The 22,826-nt window shown below is 34.6% G+C and overlaps 1 protein-coding gene across 1 annotated transcript; it reads right to left on the bottom strand.

Annotated features, from left to right (window-relative positions):
• Positions 1 to 371: 371 nt before the first annotated feature.
• Positions 372 to 21,560, bottom strand: LOC135598651 (threonine--tRNA ligase, mitochondrial 1-like). Its single transcript, XM_065092784.1, has 21 exons — positions 21,216 to 21,560; positions 20,515 to 20,626; positions 17,892 to 18,017; positions 17,657 to 17,716; positions 16,026 to 16,115; positions 14,601 to 14,675; positions 14,215 to 14,343; positions 14,050 to 14,139; positions 10,798 to 10,886; positions 10,614 to 10,710; positions 10,416 to 10,502; positions 10,212 to 10,296; positions 8,676 to 8,770; positions 8,529 to 8,561; positions 7,283 to 7,369; positions 4,517 to 4,609; positions 3,001 to 3,093; positions 2,703 to 2,924; positions 2,025 to 2,096; positions 790 to 861; positions 372 to 657 (listed from the first exon to the last, which is right to left on the bottom strand). The coding sequence occupies exons 1-21, from the start codon at positions 21,506 to 21,508 to the stop codon at positions 562 to 564; spliced, it is 2,196 nt and encodes a 731-aa protein (XP_064948856.1). The 5' UTR covers positions 21,509 to 21,560; the 3' UTR covers positions 372 to 561.
• Positions 21,561 to 22,826: the final 1,266 nt, after the last annotated feature.

Below are 22,826 nucleotides of genomic sequence, written 5' to 3'. Positions count from 1 at the left end.
ATCAAAGAGTAGGGTGGTCTGATATCAACATGCCAAATTTCCTATTATTTTATTTAATGGCATCAGACAGTCACGATCGACACTTGATAATCTTCAAAGCCTACCCATTTCACTCCCCCCACGTCAAATATAAAAATTGACTATTCTTGTTTTCTTTAGAACACGGTTTTGTGGCTAATCTCATCTCCGAACCAACTCATCAAGAAACCATTATCGAAGAAAGTGGAATCCATTAGCCTATGTTTATATTTATCTTTAGACATGAGACTGATTACGCTATATGATTCTTAAACATGAAGCAAATCCACCGTCAATTCATCTGGCCAGAGTAGTGGTTCATAGTACAAAGACAATGGTATGGAAATACAAAATAAGACAACCTATAAATAGCAGCCGTCAACTTCAAACTAGGAACTAATGGTACATATGCGAATGGTCACAAAATACAATTTCACTGTTGAAATATTTAACCCAAAAAAGTTAACACCCAAAGCCCAGTAGCATTGAGATAAATCCACAATAAAATAAGTATGAAAAAGACTTTGGCAATTTTTGAACCGTTTAATGGAAGGCTGCAACTTCCTCCTTGAAATGTTCGAGGAGAGCCTCCAGACTCATTACAGAATGATCCGATCCGTCTCTGACGCGGACGCTTACCTGCATCAAGGTAGCGACGGGAAGAAGCATGTCAATTAGTCTACTAGACAAGCTTTCGTTGATCGGTTTCTTTATACTAAGTAATTTAGTGTATCTCGTGATATTATCCAAATGGAAGATGAAAGGTTGAACCTGTCCGGTCTTGGCTTCTTCCTCGCCCACCACTAATATGTAGTTGTATTGTGCCAATTGAGCCTCACGTACCTGTGATAAACAAATAAATCAAATGTTTTTTTCCTGAAAAATCAAGGTTTCTTGATCGAAATATAGAGAAACATAAATATAGACAATAAGGCATCAATTTTTTTCCCTTCCAAAAATCGTTTCCTCCCAAATGTACTGCCACAAAAAGATGAACAAATTTAAACATGAACAAAGATGATGTACACGTAAGACAAACAAATACAAAGCGACTCGTACTTAAAACTATCTCAAAAAAGATCATGTGAGACATTTATATCACGAAGATTTCTTTTCCAACTTTGTGTGAAGGGTATTTGTTGATATTTATTCAGCTGCAATCCAGTTCTACATCTCAAGGACTATAAGACAGCTAGTTTATAACAGATTCTGCACACATTTATACAATTCAAGTTTCATTTAAAGAAAAGAATGATCGACGCATGCAATGCTACCAAATTTGAACAGATTTAAACACAAAGATATCATACAGATTAGGCATCAAAGATAAAAGTGACTCTCCTAAAGAATGATCGAGGCATGCAATGCCTACCAAATTTGAACAAATTTAAATACAAAGATATCATATTGATCAGGCATGAAAGATAAAAGTGACTCCTTACAATCACAAATCAAAGGTTATCAAAAAGAAAAATGAACAAGGATTCAATAATTATCAAACATACATCTATTAAGTAAATAAAAACTTTAAGCACTGAATGCCGATTAGGGACCAACGAACTATCAAGCAACACATCATAATGTGGATATTGCATATATCATTCATACAGATGAGTTAAATCTGTTTTAATATTTCAAGTTGCATAATAGCCATACTAAAGTAAACTGCATATTCTTTAAAGCCATAATAAGAACCTTTCCTTGCCTAGTCTGTCGGTGATAGCCCAACACTACAAGGGCACTAACTCACCGCATCAGATGTTCTTGTAACACAAACTTTGCACAAATAGCTCAAATATCAAAATCGCACATCAATAATCAGAAAAATAATGTTATTGATCATTACAACTAAAAGCTTCTACAGCATATACATGCTCATAATTACTGAATTTCTAGACATCTGAGAACATCCTAAAAATTTGCCTATCATGATAGTCTTGATAGAACAACATGCATGTAGAACGTACTAAGAATCAGTCATCCAACATCAAGGAACAAGAATGTACCTTTTTCTGTATCTTTCTGTCTGTTAGGTCAGCATCAACATAATAACCAGCTTGGTGTATCTTATCATGTACCTGAAGTAACATAAAAGAAGTGGATAATCATAAAAAACCATTACACGGCACACAGATAAATGTATAGGAAATTAGGATTATTCATGGCAAAGATTTTTCTGCCAAATTATGCCAGTGAGCACTGACTGATAAGTATTGTATCAGCAAAATCAAACTATAGAGATGTATGCCCAATTGTCCATGAAGTGTGCCCATGTATAGAGCCTTGTGAATGACATGGTGCAAAAGAGATCTGGAATGGGAAGATGGTCGGCAGCCTCTTTGATCTTTGTAATTCTATATGTTTATAGTGTAACAAAAGAGATCTGGATGTCATATAACTCATGTTTATTTCAGGAAGATTGTTGTTTAGCATGATAAACAAGCACCCAAATCTAATTTCCCCAGGAACAAGTTGCAAATTTACAGGATGTGGCATACTCAGTTGAAAAACAAGTCAAAGAACTAATGTCCATTAGCAAGTTAGAGCAAAACAAGAAATAGCATACCATAAGCAAAACTAATCAACTGCTAAAAGGTTAAGTTGGGAAGAAAATGAAACTTCTTATAGTGTTCTTTTGCTGAAAAATACAAGAATAAACAAGCACTTATTTGGAAGCTTCTTACTTGTTGGGCATAACTTTGAGATTTTTCTGATACAGGACAGACAATGGCTTGACGAGGGCTAAGCCAGAAGGGCCACTTTCCTTTATAGTGTTCCAAAAGAATGGCAAACATTCGTTCAACAGAGCCTAAGATAGCCCTGTGAATCATCACAGGTCTTTCAAGTTTAGCTTCATCTTCTGCTGAGTAAGACAATTTGAAGCGAAGAGGAAGTTGAAAGTCCAACTGCAGCAACATATCCACAAGTTAGGAAAAGGGATTCTTTGTGGTAAAACATTATGTACATTTTCCAATGCATAACCTGTAGAGTTGCACATTGAAATTTTCTGTTTAATGCATCAAAAACACCAATATCGATCTTTGGACCATAGAATGCACCATCTCCTTCGTTGATCTGTAGAAAAAGTTTGCACGCTAAATAAAACAGATTTCCTTTAAAAGTTAACATCTGCCTTAGGAGAATGGCACAAAGTAGTATTAGGTTTCAATAATTCTTTCAAATCTTTTTTCAAAGTTTGTTATGGATTTCTATTTCTTAAAGTTAATCATGTATATAATGTGCACAACTACTGAATAAGAAAAAAACAAGCGCATTACAGAAACAACATGAAGGAAAATAGTTTCAAAATCATAGGGCACGAACATACAACTGAGAAGACAGGCGTGCCGCGTGCTCTGCTTACAATATTAAAGAACATAATTAAGTCTAACAAAATACTTAATAGGCATTTGCAAGAGCTGCTTGTGTAATAACTGATTTTTTGTTAAATTTATATATAGGAAGTAATTAATCTTCATATACTACAAAAATGCTTAAACCAGTGATGCATTTAAACAATGAGTCTTGGATTCCAATCAAAACATCAGGACCTGCTGAACCAATATGAAGATGATAACATATTTTTGGCATAAGTAAAAAAAATATAACATTATAGGAACAAAGCAGATATCTGAAACTACTAATCCATTTCCTTAGAGAAGAACCCTTGAAAACAGAACTTTGAGGACCAGACAAATAGGGTTTAAGGGCAATTAACAAGTCCATCAAATACATCATGCTGAATCGAAATTGACTCCTATATGCTACACTATTGAAATAAAAAATAAGATTGAACCTAATGAAAACATGACAAGCTAGTTATCAATGAGTGAGTCCATCAAATACATCGTGCTGAATTAATAATTGTATCATAAAATTTTAATCATGGGTGCAAAACAGCAAACAGACATCCACAAAAACTTTAGAAGCCAATAACATATTCCATCACTCCTTTAAAAAGCTACCTTCCCCTCCTCCCTACCCTACACCCACCCCCACCACCCCCCCCAGATTTCAAATCTCACAGCTGGGACCTGTACAAGATCACCATCGGAACCGGTCTAACTTTTCACTGAACCAGTCAAATATCGCTTAAAATTGAACTGGTCTGAGTCAATAATTAACAAATTGCTGGTTCAGAACATTTCACCTTGTACCAAGCAATCTATGATCTAGTTCACATATGCAGCAGTATGGACCATCCATAGCTAGAGACACCTTAATTTTAATCCATGCCAATACACACCAGTCAGAATTATTAGTATGTTCCAGTATTTGAATCCATAAATGCATCAAAAATACATAATGATTGTAGCATGTGAGTCAAGAATGACAATCTTTATCCCAAAATATAAAGCATAGCAAGTAGCACATTCCAATGCCTTAATCGTGTACACAATAATTATTTGGAGCAGGTTGTCAATCAGCTTTAGAGTGTTAAGGATTTCAAAATATTAATTTCAGTTTCGATATCAGCATGACCTTCAAACTTACGTACCTGCCATGGCCTCCCAAATTCATTTAAAGCTTCTGAGAGAGCAGCCTCAGCTTTATCCCATGTTTCTATGTCTCCCAAGTACTTTTCAGGACGCTGCATTTTCCAAGAACATAATAAAAGTGGGAAAAGGTAAACCAGTAAAAGAACTAAAAACATCGACCACAATGACCATGCCAACAGAGCTACAAGTGGCACAAATCAACATAAAAACATATCCAAAATAACCAACCAAATGACTCAAAGTTATCAGAGAAAATCATGATCTGAACATTTTGATCTTTAGTTACAAGACAAATGATCATGTACATTTAGGCTGCAACTGAAGTAATCAAATATCATCAAAACTGTCGAACTAGTTAAGATCTAGGCTTTTACCAGCTTCAAGGAGAGGATTGACATGCCAGGACACAGCAGCATATCAAATTTCAACATGTTAGAGACACAAAACAGGTGATGCAAAGCACAAACTACAAGCAGCTGAGTGCATGTTTCCTGCCTTGTGATGGCTAATAATGCATACTATGTCTAATAACATAATCCACTATGGTTCAAGATGGGTCAGCACATGATATACCAGTTCAGAACCACATTAAAAACTTTTAATTTCGAGGCTTTTGAGTTTTGACTACAACAAATTCCTTTTATAACTGGAAATAAGAAAGCTCAACAATACAAATACATATTAAAGGCTCTATAAAGTGGTATCCTATGAAAAATGATGATACAAGATACAAATACACAAGTGTCAGACCTTCAAAAAATACAAGAAGACTTCATGCACAGAAACCAAATAACACAAGTTATAATCCTTAAGAATTTAAGACTATGATTAATAAATAATTAAATCAAGGCAATTAACTAATACAATCATTATTACTTCAATTAGTGAAGTATAAATAGAAAGTAATTAATTCACTACTCAATTAATGAAATACTTTGACTTACTTGCAATCACTGATGCTTCAATTCACATGTTTTAAAACCAAATGATTATTTGATTAATATATTATTATAAATCATTACACCTTCAGCTAATGAAGCTAGATAGATAACAGTATATTAATATTTCAATTTTACAATTTTAAATATGATTTGATGGTAGAGACAATACAACCCATACCAAAATTGTATATCCATCAAGTCATCATCAAAACATCAAGACAAGAGTTACTATATAATATACAACATGTGATAACCAAACATCAAATGAATCTTCACATTTTTATTTTAAGCAATGCTCAAACATGGGCATAATTAAACAAATATCAGGTGAAAGAGAAGAAATGCAGCACATTTAAAATCTCAGACATTTACAAATTCAATAAATGTTCTCTTATTTTGACACAATGATGCATATCATCTTACAATCTTATTTCATCAATATTATGGAAGAAAGAAAAGGTAGATGCTGTCGTAATAACAATTAACTATATCAGGTACAACTTCATAGGAATATAAAAGTGAGCAACATAAAAATAATAACTGATACAGCTAAAATCTTACAAAGAAGTCCAAATAGGATCTGGGACAGAAAAGGTTGAGCATAAGTTATAACATGTTTAAGCTATATTTATCTATTTTCATTAGTTTTGTTATGTTCATGGCAGATTTACTATCCATGGTAAAAAATGTTGCAATTAGATTTTCTTGAGCAAGATTTTTCTTGGGATTATCAGATTGTTTACCTAAAGGGTTTTCTCTAATAAAGAATTCTACCTGGATTCAAATAAGAAGAAAGACACTCTTTAACCAGTAGAGGAACAGTCAAGTTTTTTTCAGATTCCATATTATTTCTGTCAGTTTCATATGGTATAGGATTGAGCTAATGGAAGCTCAACATAGTGAATGGCTTCACGGTGAGGACTGATAGAAGTGACTTAATGCTGAGAAATACCAAAATAGCTGCAAGCTTTTTTTTTCTTAAGTAAAAGGTTGTGATTTGTTTAAGATAAACAAAGGTCAACTGCTTGTGACACATAAATGAAATGACTTGTCAGATCTTCTTCTTCCCCTTTAGCTCTTTCTTCCAGCTTCTATCTTCAATTCTTCTTCCAAATCACCTTTCTCTCCCTCAATGTTTCTTTCAGATGTTTAATAGACCTTTATTTGTTGTTATATACCGCCATGTTGCATATAAAATAGATCAAAAGTTCAGATAGTGACTAATAAAGACTTCCAGCCACCCAGCATAACCCAATAAATACATAAATATTGCTTTTCCTAGCATGGTTATCTCAGCTTTGGTTTGGCACAAATGTAATGTTCTTTTTGTAAAAGGTTTCTTGTATTGAAAATTTTCAGATATGTTAGGCTATTAGTTTTATTTTTACGTACAATAGCTTGGATAATATTTTGCAACGATTTAGGTAGTGAATTTGTCCCTGAAAAGATCGCTCTAACATCCAATAAGAGAATTAAACATACATCCATCAATCTACTTCACAAATTTATTCAGTATTATCCTTTCCAGGTTCTCCTCTTAAAAACATCATTTTCTGCAAGAAAGCATGAATCTCTTAAGTAGTTTTTCCCACCAGTCTTCAGAAGGAACAATAAACACTATGAAAGCCAGAGTGTTTAATAAATCACAAAAGAACCATAAATGGATTACTACCAGGTCAACAATTTCAATATGACATGAGAACCCAGGTTCAGTCAAACCGCCAACAAACACAGAGGAAAACAAAACTTCAACCAATAAATCCATCGCCTCAGTTAATTTCAAAGATAAATGGACAATGCAGAAGCTAAGGCAAAGTACCATACCGTTGACAACTCCAGCTCAAATGTAAATCCAAATATACCATAGGTATAACTAATGAAATCCAAAACGTTCTTGACCTCCTCTTTAATCTGTAGTCAAAGAAACAAGATGTATCAAGATGAGAGACCATTTTGGCTAAAAGAAGTGTCAACATTCTCTTATTCATGTACAAAAATAGAGAAAAGGCAAGAATAAAACAAAATAAAAATGGTAATCTAGTTTCCACCATTGTATCTCAAATGTATTATACTTTTAACTTTAGCCATGACAAGAAAACACTAAAGATGCATGTGAAATTGAATATACTAAGTGTACAAAGTAGTTCTGGGTCTTCTGACAGTGCATAAAATTTAATAAAAAAACTATTAGAACATAAATATAAGCATATTAGTTAAAAATTAACACAGGAAAAAGTACCAACAAAGCTTTTATCATCATAATCCAGACTGATTGGAAAATTGGAAATAGCCTCCACAAATATACTGTATTATCAATGTTAAAACCATAAATTCATTCCAAGTTTGTCATGTCAAACTTGTGCATGCTATTCATCAAAATTGCAAAAACTAAAGGCACTTCTGCTGGCACAAATAACTAGCACTAGTGTTGTACAAAACCATTTAAAATCTCTTATACACGATACTGTCCATTGAAATCGGTGTATCGGGTGAACAACAGTCCTATTGACATCATACACTAATTCATGTGGACCCACTGCAACCTCAAGAACAGAATCAGCAATTAAATTGGTGGACAAGAGGGACAAAAAGCAATAACAAGATTCAGACCTATTTAATACTAAAAACCCAGATAACAAGAGGACAACTAAAAGCAATGGCAATGAAATAATCCTAACCTTCGTGATGTCTAAAACATCTTCGAGAAAAGGACTTGGCATATTTATTTGCCACTTCAAAAATTCAGCTTTGTAGTTTCTCGTTCTTATAAAGAAACATTTAAACACGCTAAGCTTCAAGAAAACTAGGACAAACAAGTCATAGTGTCCCATCACTTAAATATAACTGATGGATAAAAAATAAGATGATGCAAACTGAAAATATCATTGGCTTTTTTTCATTAAAAAAACACTGGCTACTTTTCTAATCATTCTCCATGATGATGTGTTTAAGGTAAGGATTTTAGAAAAACTATAACTTTGTCAAGCTTTTCTATTACAGAGTGGATGCAATGGACATAAAAACAATTAATCATTCAAAATTTTGAAACATAAAATCAGTATAGATATACCTGGTTCTCCCTGCAAAATATGTGAGCATCATCCTGTAAAATAATAAGTGTATCTTATTTTAAAAAAAATCCAGAACTAACAAAATCCCATAAATAGTAATGCAATGTCAAATGTTGAATCCAATTTGTGATGATGATTGTGATTACTTGTTGAAACCTTCTCACACGTGTTAAACCAGTAAGTGCACCGCTAAGCTCATTTCTGTGCAGAACACCAAAATCAGCCAACCGAAGAGGCAATTCTGCAAGAACAATTTAACGCTGTCAGAGATGTTGCACATTGAGCAGTCAAGGCAAAGGATTTCCATCCAATTTTGCCATGAAATTACCACACAATATGTCTGAACCATGACCAAATCGGCTTTTGAAACCAGTAGTTCCAAGTCTCAACTGAGATATGGCAAACCCTAGCTACTTAATCATTGATTAACATAACACTGGTTTTTATTTTAGCCATACCCTATAGAGTTTGGGTAACAAAATTTATTTGATTTGTGCTCTTAATCATATTTCGACAAAACATGTTCGACGAAATCAATTTTAGATGGGCACCTTATGTGGCACAGTCACTTTCAACACCTTGTCTAGGGCCATAATCATCTGCTCACAAGTTTTATATCCAAGCGGATGGATAAGTAGCTTGGCAATAAACCAGATGACCTCTTTAATCAGGCTGTTTAATGAAGAAGGGAAGCCAGTTTTTTTAAAGAATCAATGGACTGACCAACTATATTTATAGCACATTCCATCTCACTACTCACACTAACATTATCAAATTATTGCAAACAAGTGGAAGGAAAGAGAAGAAGAAAGAGACGTGCTGACACTGAATTTGGGACAAGCAGGAAACAGCCATAGGCCATCAAAGCATAAAGGACACTATGTCTAGTTTCCTCCTTATCTTTCATTTGTTTTTTCTTCTTCCCCTCTCTTTCATAGCGTATAATACAGTCCATGCTTTGTTAAAGTATCCTAACATATCCACAATTATTTTGAAGTATGCACCAAATATGAAGCATAATCATTTCTCAAAATTTCAACAACTTTGATAGTGAGGCTGTTACCTAAATGGCCTACTAGCACCAACAAGATGTTAACATCACAGCCACTTGTTTATCAGTTAGAGTTACCCATTGTGCACGAATAGTTAAAAAACTGGCAAGTACTTAAGTATGGCATATAGCCATCAACAATTTGCTGATATCAAACTAGGTTTAACCATTGCTCTTAGGTGCAAAAGAACACACAAATGCAAAAAATCTTGAACTCCCCCCCTCCAAAAAAAATTGATTTGGAGTGTCTATTAGTGCCAAGCGTGTGACCCGAATCAAGCACATTCTACTCAATGCCACATACGGCTCAGCACTGGTATAGCAATGATCAAAATATTTAGACTTACAGTAGCATTTGCTTAAACAAAATAGTATTATGATATTAAGTATCAACCAAGGATTAGAAACTCAGTATGATACAAGTATCAGTAACCAGTTGGGATAGATAATGTACAGATATGGATGATATACGAACCCATATCGCCTAGTATTGAAATAAAACAATGAAATAACAACACCAATTGGTACTGGCTATATGGTCCGATGCCAGTTCTTGGTCGGACTAGAAAATACCGGTTGATATGTACCAACCCGTATTTGGTTCCTTGTTATTAACTAGAAATTAGCTCACCTCTATACGAACGAACTCTGTGCTCAAACATTAAGCAGTGACCAGGACAATTCATTGGCTTCAATCCAAATTCTTGCTTTTCTATCTGCACTCAAGACGGTTACCATAACAAAAATAACATGTGGAAGTACAAAGACAAAGCTGACAAAGCAACTAGTAACTTTTCTGCATACAATGTTCATTAAAACACCAATGCAAAATCACCTCAAAAACAAACATGTTGTCCTTATAATTTGCAGCATGTCCTGAGGTTTCCCATAGTTGCATATTGTAGATATTTGGTGACAGAACCTGAAGATCAGAACAAGTTAAATGGACAAAAAAAAAAGAGACATCTAAAGTCTGGGAATGGACATCTATGCTGCAAATGAATACACAAATGAACTTTAGAAAGAAAGTAACCTCCTGATATCCTCTATCCCTGTATTGTACTCGCAAGAACTCAATTAACTTGTTGTAAATTCTAGTTCCATGTGGAAGAAAGAAGCAGCTTCCAGGGCTGAATATTAAGCGAAAAAAATCAGTTTTTATTCCACCAGCAGGCAGTTGTCAAAACAGAAGTATGAGGCACTATGTCAGAAATAACCTAAGTGGGTGGAAAAAGAAAAGCTCTTGATTCTGTCCCAATATCCTGTGATCACGTTTCTTTGCTTCCTCTAGCTGGGTCAAATATTCCTACAAACAAAAATGTCAAATAATAAGCACTAGCAAACATAATAAAAGGACGAAGGTTAACAAAAGACAAAAAGATTATAGAAACAGCATTTTCAGAATTCTGAATCCTCTCCACACAGGGAAAGCAATAGCAACATATTGAAAGGACACAGAACAGAAATTAAAGTATCTTCAGTGTTAACGCACATGTAACTGATTGTTCAAACTTCAAACCATAGTGTAGAAATGCTGAACCAGACAAATTAATGGCAATCATCAGATGATGACTCTACTATCAAGCATGAAGCAATTATCACACAATTAATTCACCGCCAAGTTAAACTATGCTTAAATAAAAACTTGGATAAAACAAAATTGACAAACCAGTTAGAGACAACTGAAATTATGCAATAAATTAAGTCTAGGCATCAAGAACTACAGGTGAAAAACTGTGAAAAACATTTATGGTGGTGGTCCTCTTTTTGTTGTTAAAAGAACAAATCACCACTGACCTTGCATTTCTTGTAATGCATATCACCCCAAATGGAATGCCTTTCCAGTGACACTACAACCTTGAAAGCATCTTTTGACAAACTTCAATCAGATTGTTGATTTCCAAAATTCAAACTGTAGAACCAGGACTATAAAATTACTGGAGAAGTAAAGTATTGACTCAGACGAAGGAGTGATAAAGTCACTCAAATTACTAACGTTTGAAAATAATTATAAAAGCATGGTACAATGATACAGTGAAAAAGGCTTCTGCCAACATGGGATCTAGGGAGTTTCAATGTACTAAGTCTTAGCCCAATATTTGACAATAATAATCCAACTAAAATGAAAGCCAAACGTTTCTCAAGTGACTTTAAGCTCCACTCAAGAACATCAATAAATACTAAATTCAGAAAAAATGTCTTAGAGGAAATGAAGAACTACATCAAATATGATGACAGACCCAAAGAGCAGAAGAGAAGATTCACCTTGTGCAGAAGAAAATTGGGGTTACTATAAGTTCCAACTAATTCAAAAAATAGGAATCTGCTAGTAAAATAATAACAGAACTGATCCAAATAATCATGGGCCATTTAAACTATAAGAGATGAGTTAACTAGTTTAAATATCAGTTAGACATAATTCTTCTTCTGCCAAATGGGATAAAATTATATTGGTGGGTTTTTCTCTTTTTTGATTAATTTAAAATTTTTCATTATCTTAAGAATTAAAAACATAAATTTTGTACTTCAGAAAATTCCAGGACCAAAAATGGAAAACGAGCTTGTTCAACACATTAAGTGGCTAGCATTTGAAATTCAAGTTGGAGTTAAGAACTTAAGATAACACCAAAAGTTCAAAAACTCAAAAAAAGAACAGCACTTTTCTAATTTTAAAGAACACCAAAAGAAAAGGCAAATGAACCTATGTTAAGCAAATTTCTGAATTAAAAGAAAAAAAGGCCCTTAACACTAATGTATGATAATTAGTAAGAGAAGACACAAAGAGGGCTTCACAAAATAATTTCACTTGTCACCTGCCACTTTTCAGTTGACCACCTATAGAGACTGATGAAGTATGGACGGCCTTTGATAAGGAGACCAAATGTGGACAGGTTAGGCACAGGACTATGAATATAGAAACTAATACTGAACTAAAAGGATCATTAGAGATGGAAACTACTTGTGGGTAAATGATTTGGGCAGGGAGGTTGCTAAGAGGGCACAGATAGTGGCCACTACATCTGGTAACCCCAGTATAGGGTGAGATGCGGATGAAATAATAGGAACAAGTAGAAAGAGGCCAACTGGATTACCACGTACAAATTGATTCACAACCAAGTTTTTGGCAGCACAGTCAAAACCAAGGTTCACTGTTTCGGGTACTGGACCGGTCTCGATCTATCGAACCGATATATACCAGTTAGTACCAATGTACCGACACATGGTACGCTGGTATATACCAGCGTTTCGGTGAGGAAGAAAAAGAGGAAAAAGAGGAGAGAGCAATGGAGGAACAGAGGAAGAAGGAGGAGGAAGGAAGAAGAGGAAGTGGTGGAGGAGGAAGAAAAAAAAGGAAGAAGAAGAAAGAAGAGGAGAAGGGGGCGGCAGCGGCAGTGTCGATGGGGCAGCAACGAAGCGGCAGCAGAGCAGCAGGAGTGGCAACGGCAACGGTGAGGCAGAGGCAGTGGCAGCAGCAGCAACGGCATCAGCATCGTACACGAGAAGAGGGCTTGCAAACGTTCCTTTTTAATGCTAAGTTGGATAGGGCCCCACCACTTTTATAATTTTTCTTAGTTTAATTGGACCACCTGAAAAAGGAGCGGTCCGCATATCGGCCTATGCTCGGACCATTACATACCGCTTGTACCATTTCAGGTGGTACAGCAGTCCTTGGTCAAAACTCATCTGATCCACCTTAGGAAGGGAAAAAAAGAAGTTGCTCCATGATGAAGCCTAATACTGACACTCTAGGCCAGGAGAAATGGGAAGTCATGAATCCAAGCTTTGACTCACAGTACAAAAGTGTTTCTTCAATCAATCTTATGACGAATTTTTGTGTAACTCTCTAGCAAGACATCCAATTTTAAACATATACTAATAATTTGCCACAGTCAAGTATTTCATCAAAGTTCATGAAAGCAACACCAACAACCACCACAATGGCTAGCAATTGTAGTGACCACATGGAGACACTTCATTCAAAATTGGATAGATGTGAAGTTCAAAACTAAGCATAGTTCCAATGAGTTAAAAAAAGACTCTTTCGAATGAACATGGAGACTTTCAGAGTTGAATGACTTTGAAAATGATAACATACTGATTGAGGTTTCAAATATCAATCGAACCAGTACATACAGATCAATAATTACTGATCTAACCAAACCCCAGTATTGGGCCATATAGGTTGGAACCACTTGGTATTTGACTATTTTTATTATTCCTTCTGGTGATAACCAGACATTACAGATCAGTATGCAACCAGGTATAACAAATCAATATTGGTTTGAGTTGTTTGACCACTTGCCAAAACCAATATTCTACCGAGATGTAAACAATTCAAATATAAGTTCATAAAGCGAATTCAATAACCTGTTATCCAGTGTAAAATGAAACAGAAAAACAGTAGTACAAGATAGAAAAGTGACATCCAGTTGATAATACCAACATTTAAAGTTGAATGAGAGCCACACCTTGAGACGTTTGGAATCTGGAAAAGATATACCATAAACTCTTTGGAGGCTCTCGCGTTCAGATTTCCCTCTCCAATATGAAGATGAAGCCTATATTTGAATCTTATATTATCTCATATTATCACATTATAAATCCAACAACAAATTCTAAAGCATGAAGGATACCTTTAGACAAGCAATTGCTTTAACAAAAGATGTATTGGGAATATGTGGCCCACGACAAAGATCAACTAGAGGACCACATCTGTAAACAGTAATTGTCTTGTCCTCGGGCAATTCATTGATGATTTCGACCTGCATGTAGTTAGTAAACTCAATATGCATTGGTAACTTGCAAAGAAAGAGAATGGCTATATTAGCAGATAAAAGATTTATGCAAGAGAAAACTATTTTATACAATAAATAAGTAGTAGTTTAATACCTAATATGTTTGACCTTTAAGAAAAAAATAGTACAATATTTTAACGCTTCAATTTTAATGCTAAAAAACACAGAACTTCTTGTAAAGCATCTACCTCATCCCAAAGAAACCACTAGAAAGTATCAGTTACCTTGAATTTGTTTTCAGCAAACATTTCAAGTGCTTGTTCCCTGGACACCTCAATTCGCTCAAATGGTTGTTTTTCCTGAATCAGAAATTTAAAGGAAACATGATCAGAATTGTACTGTATGTATTATATACCATATGTGGCATACATAGGAGGGGCAACCCAGAAAAGTTGCAGAAGTTGCAAAGTAAAGAAAAATTTTGCACTGGAAAGCAAACTGAATGAATTCTTAAAAGATCGACAATCATCCACTTTCTCTCAGAGAGAAGGCATGTTAGCCCTGGCTGATGTTTGCATGTACAAACAGAGATGCAAATAGGCATGCCTGCATGCAATGGAAACAGCTAGAAGTTATATTATTCTCTCAACTTTTAACTATGGGATGTATTGACGAATGGCTAAGATGGATCGTCCCAAAAGAATTGAGAAATAAAGGTTATAATTTTTTTTTGTTAACCTCCTCCAAGACACAGTCATATTGAACCAAACATCTTTTCATCATATAGTTACATGAAAGTAATGAGAATATATAATAGATACTCTTCTAAGGAGCAAAGAGTGAAGGTGTACACACAATAATTTACAATTTACATGTATATACACACATAATTGAATGTACATTGAATACTTGTATCTATCTATGTATAAAGACATATAACAATATCTTTGAGCTTCTAGATTACTTAAACCTCCACTTTCTTGTATTCCTTGCTAACTCTCAACCATGGATATGCTTACCAATGGGTCTGCAGTACCGAACTGTACCGCCCGGTACGGGCGGTACGTACCAGTCCGACAGGTTGCCGATACACGGACCGCCTGTTACCGGTCCGAGAGCACTGTAGTGCTGTAGCAGTGCACTGTACTCGGCACACCTGAATGTATCGCTCGGTATACCGTACCGTACCGGTACCGAGCCCAGATCGAAATACCAGTACGGTACGGTATTATGAACCTTGCTTACCATTACAACATTATCAACATATAGCCCATAAAGACCAGCCTGGAAGCCCACATGCTTTTCCATAAGGAAGCTTCACATGGACCAGGTAACAATGTAATATAGGTACAGAGAAAAGGAACTTCTGAGGGGAAGCCCGGTCTTAGAAACTTCAACAATAGGAATACTAAAATAAGTTCTTGCCAGCAATCAAATATTGCATCTTTTGTTCTGACATGATCCATCCCTAAGTAGTGAAAAATATGATTAGTGAGCTAGATGAACATGCCTCAAGCATTTCTTGAGCCTCAACATCATCACATAAATTTTTGAATTTCTCCCTATCTTAAAAACAAAAAATATTTTTATACAAACAAAATCCATCAATCAAAATATAAAATATCTACACTACAAATTTTATATTTCAAACATCAGACAACACAGGGTGAAAATAATTAAAAAGTATAAAAAGGAAAAAAATATCATACTCCAACAGCTTTGCTTGCCCGAGACTGAATTTGGTTAAAATGTTCCTCGTTCAATGTCAACTCATCATAGAATGCATCATAGTAGAAACCCTACAATGAAATAAATATACAACTCATCACCAAGATAAAATTTGCAACATCAAGCTTAAATAACAATAAAATGTAGTGTGTTTCTATGAATACACTAAAACACCTATACAACATGTAGAAGAGATTAAATGCAGCATATGCTTTCTTAACTACAACTGAGTCACTGACTGCAGCATCCTTACTCTATAAAATGCCATCAAATGGACCACTGGACAGGATGTTTAACAAGCATTTAAATTAAAGATATTTCAAATTCCATCAGACATGTATTTTGCATAAGAGTTATGAGCTAATATCTAAAGCACAAGGAAAAAGAACTTGTTGATTAAAGTTCAAGATACTCCAAATTATTTTAACTTCAGTTGTTCGATTGAGTGGGACAAATTGACTTGATGAATCTTATTTAGTGTATATAGTGGAAGCTGATCACTTACCCTAAGAGTAGGTTGGATTCCTTTTCATAAACTGTTGGTTTCAGTTTGTTTTGCCTTGATTAATAAGCAATTCAGCAGCCAGAGCTTATGGGAAGAATGAAAGTTATCAGAAGCTCAACTCTCAAGATGCATGAAAGCATTAGATGCTATTGGAGCATGGGAACAAAACACCAGGCAAGGCGCACACATCAACGAAGCAAGAAAACTTTGAACGACAACTATTAAAATATGATTTAGGAAATAACATCAAACTATGAGATGCAACAAAAAAATATTGCTGGGGTTATTAGCAGACATGTTAGAGAATTGTGTTCATTGTAAAATACATAAACATGAAGATGATATTGACACCATGTAAGAAAAAGAAAGAAAGCTATTATAACAATACAAAAACAAAATGCAAAAGCAGCAGCAGCAGAAATGCAACAACAAAAAGAAGGCAACAGTAAAGGTTCAGAATAAATATAGAGAAATCAAAGTTAACATAATTTTGACTTGTACTTCTCTAAACCCATAGATCATTCTACACATCTAGAAAATTCCTGTACTGCATGTATTTTGCATATTCAACTCATATGAAGCACTTACTAACACCAAAAAACTATATATATTTTTTTCCATGGCAACATCTAGAACTAATCATACAGATAAGTTGCATACATGTTAAGGAATATACGAATCTTTAAATTGCATAAATCATATAATGTCTCTGGTATGGTCTTATATTGACAACACAAACAAAGGTATGTTTTTCCCATGAATAATATCACCTTCAAGTTGTCAATTGTCATCAATGCATATTACTTGTTCAAGCTCAATAGTGGTACCCTATATGTGATAGTTCTGTATCCAAGAATTTACAATCATGTAGCAACATGTTGTTGCGTCCTCAATCTAACTTAATGCACCAGCAAGATCTTTACCTACTGCTGCACATGCCCATATGATTGGAAAAGATTAAGTTACCTCATTACTAATCAGTATTACATATCCTTATTAACCAATAAGAAAAGGTAAAGCCACAAAAACTAGAATTGCAAAGCAGTCATTAGCATCACAAAAGAGATGCAAAGACCAGAAAAGTAGACCAAACAATCATGTAAGCACCTCCCCTCGTGTAGTACATGGCCCAATGCATAGCTTGCACCCATACTCCATCTCAAGGGACTGAAATTACAAAAACAACAACCAAATTTTTGTTAATGAAGAAGAGGCCCAAGGTTATTGTAACAGATATAAAGAGCTATGAAGATAGCACAGGCATAATTGTACATCATATGAATTTATTGATTTTTAATTTTTAAATATGAAGCAAAGAAATGAGATCTGAGCATGATAGCACCTGTCCAAGGATGTGAGCACTAGAATGCCAGAAGGTGTCACGCCCTTCAGCATCATCAAACTTAAACAACTTAAGGTTTGAGTCACCCTCAAGAGGTCTCGTCATATCCCAGAGAATTCCATTTACCTTTCAACCAATGAAAACAGAAAAAAAAGGATTAAAGATCATGTTGAAGCATTGTAAATGGTTCATGAGGGAATCACTAGCCTAGAGTGTAAAATTAAGTCATTACATAAAGGAGAATATTTAAAAAATACAAAAAATATATAAAAAGGATGCCTGCTCAAAGAGATCCATTTACCTTTCAACCAATGCAAAAAAAATTAAAGATCATATTAGCCTAGAGTGTAAAATTAAGTCATTACATAAGGAGAATATTTAAAAAAATACAAATAAATTATAAAAAGGATGCTTGCTCAGAGAGTTCCATTTACCTTTCAACCAATGAAAACAAAAAAAAAGATTAAAGATCATGTTGAAGCATTATAAATGGTTCACTAGGGAATCATTAGCCTAGAGTGCAAAATTAAGTCATTACATAAAGGAGAATATTTAAAAAATACAAAAAAATTGTAAAAAGGATGCCTGCTCAGAGTGTTCCATTTACCTTTCAACCGATGAAAGCAAAAAAAAGATTAAAGATCATGTATAAATGGTTCTCTAGGGAATCGTTAGCCTAGAGTGTAAAATTAAGTCATTACATAAAAGAGAATATTTTCAAGAATACAAAAAAATTATAAAAAGGATGCCTGCTCCTGGTGGTTTCCTCTCTAATGTACATTAGGCCTGTAAAGATATGTAGATGGAGGAAATGATTATCATAATCATGCAACATAATTTATGTTCTTACACTGTGGAAGAGGAAACAGGCAGCTACAATAGCTTAGATGAAAAAAAAAAAAAAGCAATTGTAAAAATGATCATTTGATATCAGCATAAGAAGCTCAAACAAAGATGCCATCACTGAACAGTGGAAACAACATAAGGCTAAACAGCATATGCTAATTAGTGCAGATCTGGAAACCTATAAATTCATATTCAAAGTTGCACACAAATACATGGCCAAATGGCAAGACAGGGGACTGTTGCTTTATCCCCGGTTAGAATCTGTGTTATTCATCAATAAAAATCTTAGAATAAATTAATCCCAATCTAACATGAATGAGTTCTATCCACAAGAAAGGAGAGTCAATAGGCTCACCTATACTCTTTTTAAGGGAAAAATAATGTTACTGATCATGACAGAGAAAGGACAGACAACATAATGCCTAGTGGAAAAGGACTAAATAAGCAGATTAACCAAGATACTGATAGTAAAGCCTAGAGTTGTGCTCTACTGCTCTGTGAAATCATTCTTCCTTAATGTAAAAGGTTGTCATCCACCCATCAATTGCACGATAACAGATTTTTGTTCATTTAGAGATGTTAATATAACTCTGATTTGCATGGTTGAATGACTAAGACATCAGCTTCCAGATAACAAATAGAATACTTATTCCTAGTACTCATAGTTGCCACAGGCAGGCCCTAGGCACCCATTTATTAAAGTGTCTAAAGCTCCTTAGCAACAAAACCTTGCTCAATGTTTTAGTTCGGTAATTTAAGAAATTAACTTTAAACAAAGAACACACTGCTAGTAGTAAATTTGCTATGCAAGTAATAAATTGAAGTATCAGATGGAGTGGTTAAAGAAGCATGACCAAAAGTGGCCAAGATAAAATAACGAACCATGAGTCTCATTTAAATCCTCAGCAAAAGGCCTTGATGTCCCCTGCCAGACTAGATGCATGATCAAACAAATAAAGTGACGTTGACAGAAGATATAATAAATCAGATACAGTATGTATCGACCCAGGCCCCAAGCGTGAACATGAACGAGTACACAGACCACCTTCGTTCGGACGATCTGCTCTGACCCGTTAAACAAAATTAATTAAAACTTTTATGGCTCACGTTTACGAGCCATCCTCACCCATACACGAGCCTTCTGTGTGTTTCACATCCTACCGCTTCCCCCCATCGTGCGCCACCACCGAGTACGCTTCCTCCTCTTTCTCTTCCTCCTCCTCTGCCTCCTCATCCTCCTCTTCTTTATTGTTTTCTATTCTACCTTTCTCCTCCTTCCACTTCCTCCTCTTCCCCCAGCACCTTGTGTTCTTCCTTCGTCTTTCTTCCTCCTCCTTTTCCTCCACCGCCCCTTCCTCTTCTCCTTCTTCTTATTCCTCTTGTGTTTTAGTGCACTGATATCAACTGGTACATACCAGTCACCGTCATGAGTTCAATATCTGAAACAGTGATCCTTGCTATAAAGTATTGATCCAAATGAGGTATTGGAAAGAACTAAAAACAATATCACATTTATCACCACAACCTTAAAAAATCAGAGAATAAATAATGAGATAAGATTATCCTGCTGGTAGGTTGATGCAAAAAGAAGAGAATAAAAATTGAAATAAGATGATCATGTTAGTAGGTCACTGCAAGGTGTCATAATCAACTTGTATTTTGTCTTTAGCTTTCCGTAGAGTGCTTTGGGCATTAAAAAAGGTTAAAATTGAAAAAGAAAGTAATGAGAAAGGCATTACTGTAAAAGATGATCGTGAGGATAAAAATGAAAATTTACTTGAGCTATTAATGCACTTGCTGCCAACCCACTCGAAATCTCCTTAGCAATATCCATGGGTGACGTTAGCCACCTCTTCCCTTCTTTGATTGTGCCATCAGGCAATGTTATTCTAGAAAGCAACAAATAGCAAAGCAAAGCAATGTATTAGAAATTACAAGTTTGAACAAATTTACATGCAAAGGAGAACCAATTCATGATCACTGTGTTAAGCATAAGAGGCAAAACCCCGAATTTTAGTATAAGAAGCTTCAGAATCTGAAAACATTGACATGTCATCATGAGCGACTTTCATACCATCAAAAATATAAAATGTGTTCAGTAGTTTTATTTATCAAAAAGGTGTCCTTGAGACATCTTCTTTTAGTATATTAGATTTAGTTCCTATGAAAAAAGTTAAACGATCCCTGTAACAACAAGAAAGTGCAATTACCGGTAAGGCTTCCAATGGAAACTCGTCACAAATGCTTTTTTACAATATAGAAACTATAAAGCATAAATACATTGGTTTCCGTTGACCTTCTTGAATCCTGGATTACTTTCTTAAACCCTTGAGCAGTCCTCATCGATAACTTACTTGAAAACCGTGTTGAAACAATTAATACAGTTCTAGACTTCTAGTTGATCGTGTCAAGAATGCCCAGTATTCCTTAGAATTAGAAAATATTAAGAACCTTAAACTGAAGGGAAAGAACACGTACCTAATGGATTCCCCGTCGAGATCGAGGCGCTCCGCCTTCTGCTGGGCTTGGATGGACTCGAAAAGGTGGACGCGCTTCTGGATGACGGCGTCAAGGTAGGCCTCGTCTTTGTGGGATGAGACTGGGGAGGGTTTCTCCTTGGGTTTAGCTTCGGAAGAACCGCCACGGGCGACGCTCTTTCCCATGTCGGCAACCGGCGGCGACGGAAAGATGGAGGAGAGGCGGCGACGGCGGCAGACGGAAGATCGAGGAGCGAAGGCAGATAACCACCGGCGACAGCGGCAAAGGAGCATGTAAATCTCGGCCGACGGGCGAGACGGCGGCTGTTTCCCCTTAAAGAGCAGCGACGCGTTCCAAGGTAGGAAGAGACTGACGGTTGAGATTACACCGAATCGGTGAAACGAACGGTCACGATCACAGGGGAATGAAGAATTTTCTTTTAGTTATTTGCTAACAAATATGTTTTTTCCTTCCAATAAATGTAAAAAAAAAGCGAAATTCTCAGTGTAAATAATTTTCATGTTTATTTTATTTGTTGATCATATATTTTAATAAAAATATATGAATGATTTATTCAAAAAAATCACTTTATGGGTTTTTTTTTATGAAGCATCCCTTTTTTTTAAAATTACTTGGGTCACCCAAATATGTTTAATTTTGTAAAACAAAAAACTCTAACCCCTCTTCTTCATTATACTCATACATGAATATCTTCACATTTTTATTATAATATCATATTAAAAATAAATTAAAAATTAAAATATGAATATCATGACATTTCATAAAACCAATAAAAACTGTCTAGATTGGATAACATTTATGTCATTGCATATACATTAACAATGGGTACACCCATTTTTATAGCTTGCTAATAATAAATTAAAATTGAATACTAATATCAATAAATTAGTATAAAAAGATGAAAAGTATATATTTACTATTATGAGTTTGTTGTCTCTCTGTTGTGAAAGTTTGATGTAAAATATAGTTGTACTCATAAGTGGCACAACTATTCTCTATTTTAGAATCTTGCTACATATATGTTAAATCTGAATATAAATGTCCTTATTATCACATTAAAAAATTTAAAACCATATGTTTACTGTTTAAATATCACTTTTTTTGTTTATTAAGTTTGAAGTTTAAACAAATAATATTAATATAATTACACTAATAATGAATGTTATTATACTCATTTTCACACTTGAAAATATACTAACAAATGTGTTGGCTAACTTAAATGGTAAAGTCTTTAATAGATTATTGTAAAATCATTGGATTGAATTTCATCTTCACCACTTGTGCTTTGAAAAAAAATATATATGTTGATTTTAAATATAAATATCATTGAATTCACATAAATATCTAACTATCATGAGTCTTGCCCCTTTGTTGAAGATGTATAATATAAACCTAACAATATTTATACTCTTCCACTCATAAGTGGACATCGTTAAACTCATACTTAGAATTTTATTTAAATTATGATAATTTTTTTAATATAAATATTCGTATATTAACAATAAAAATATTAATTATATATTTAATATTTGGATATTGTCATCTCTATAGATCTTTAAAGTATATGGTGAAAAAAAGTATTTATCATTA

The sequence above is a fragment of the Musa acuminata genome, chromosome BXJ2-1 (assembly GCF_036884655.1).
Source record: "Musa acuminata AAA Group cultivar baxijiao chromosome BXJ2-1, Cavendish_Baxijiao_AAA, whole genome shotgun sequence".
Classification (NCBI taxonomy): Eukaryota; Viridiplantae; Streptophyta; class Magnoliopsida; order Zingiberales; family Musaceae; genus Musa; species Musa acuminata.
The sequence above is the reverse complement of the archived record's forward strand: the minus strand, read 5'-3'. Positions and strand labels throughout refer to the sequence as shown.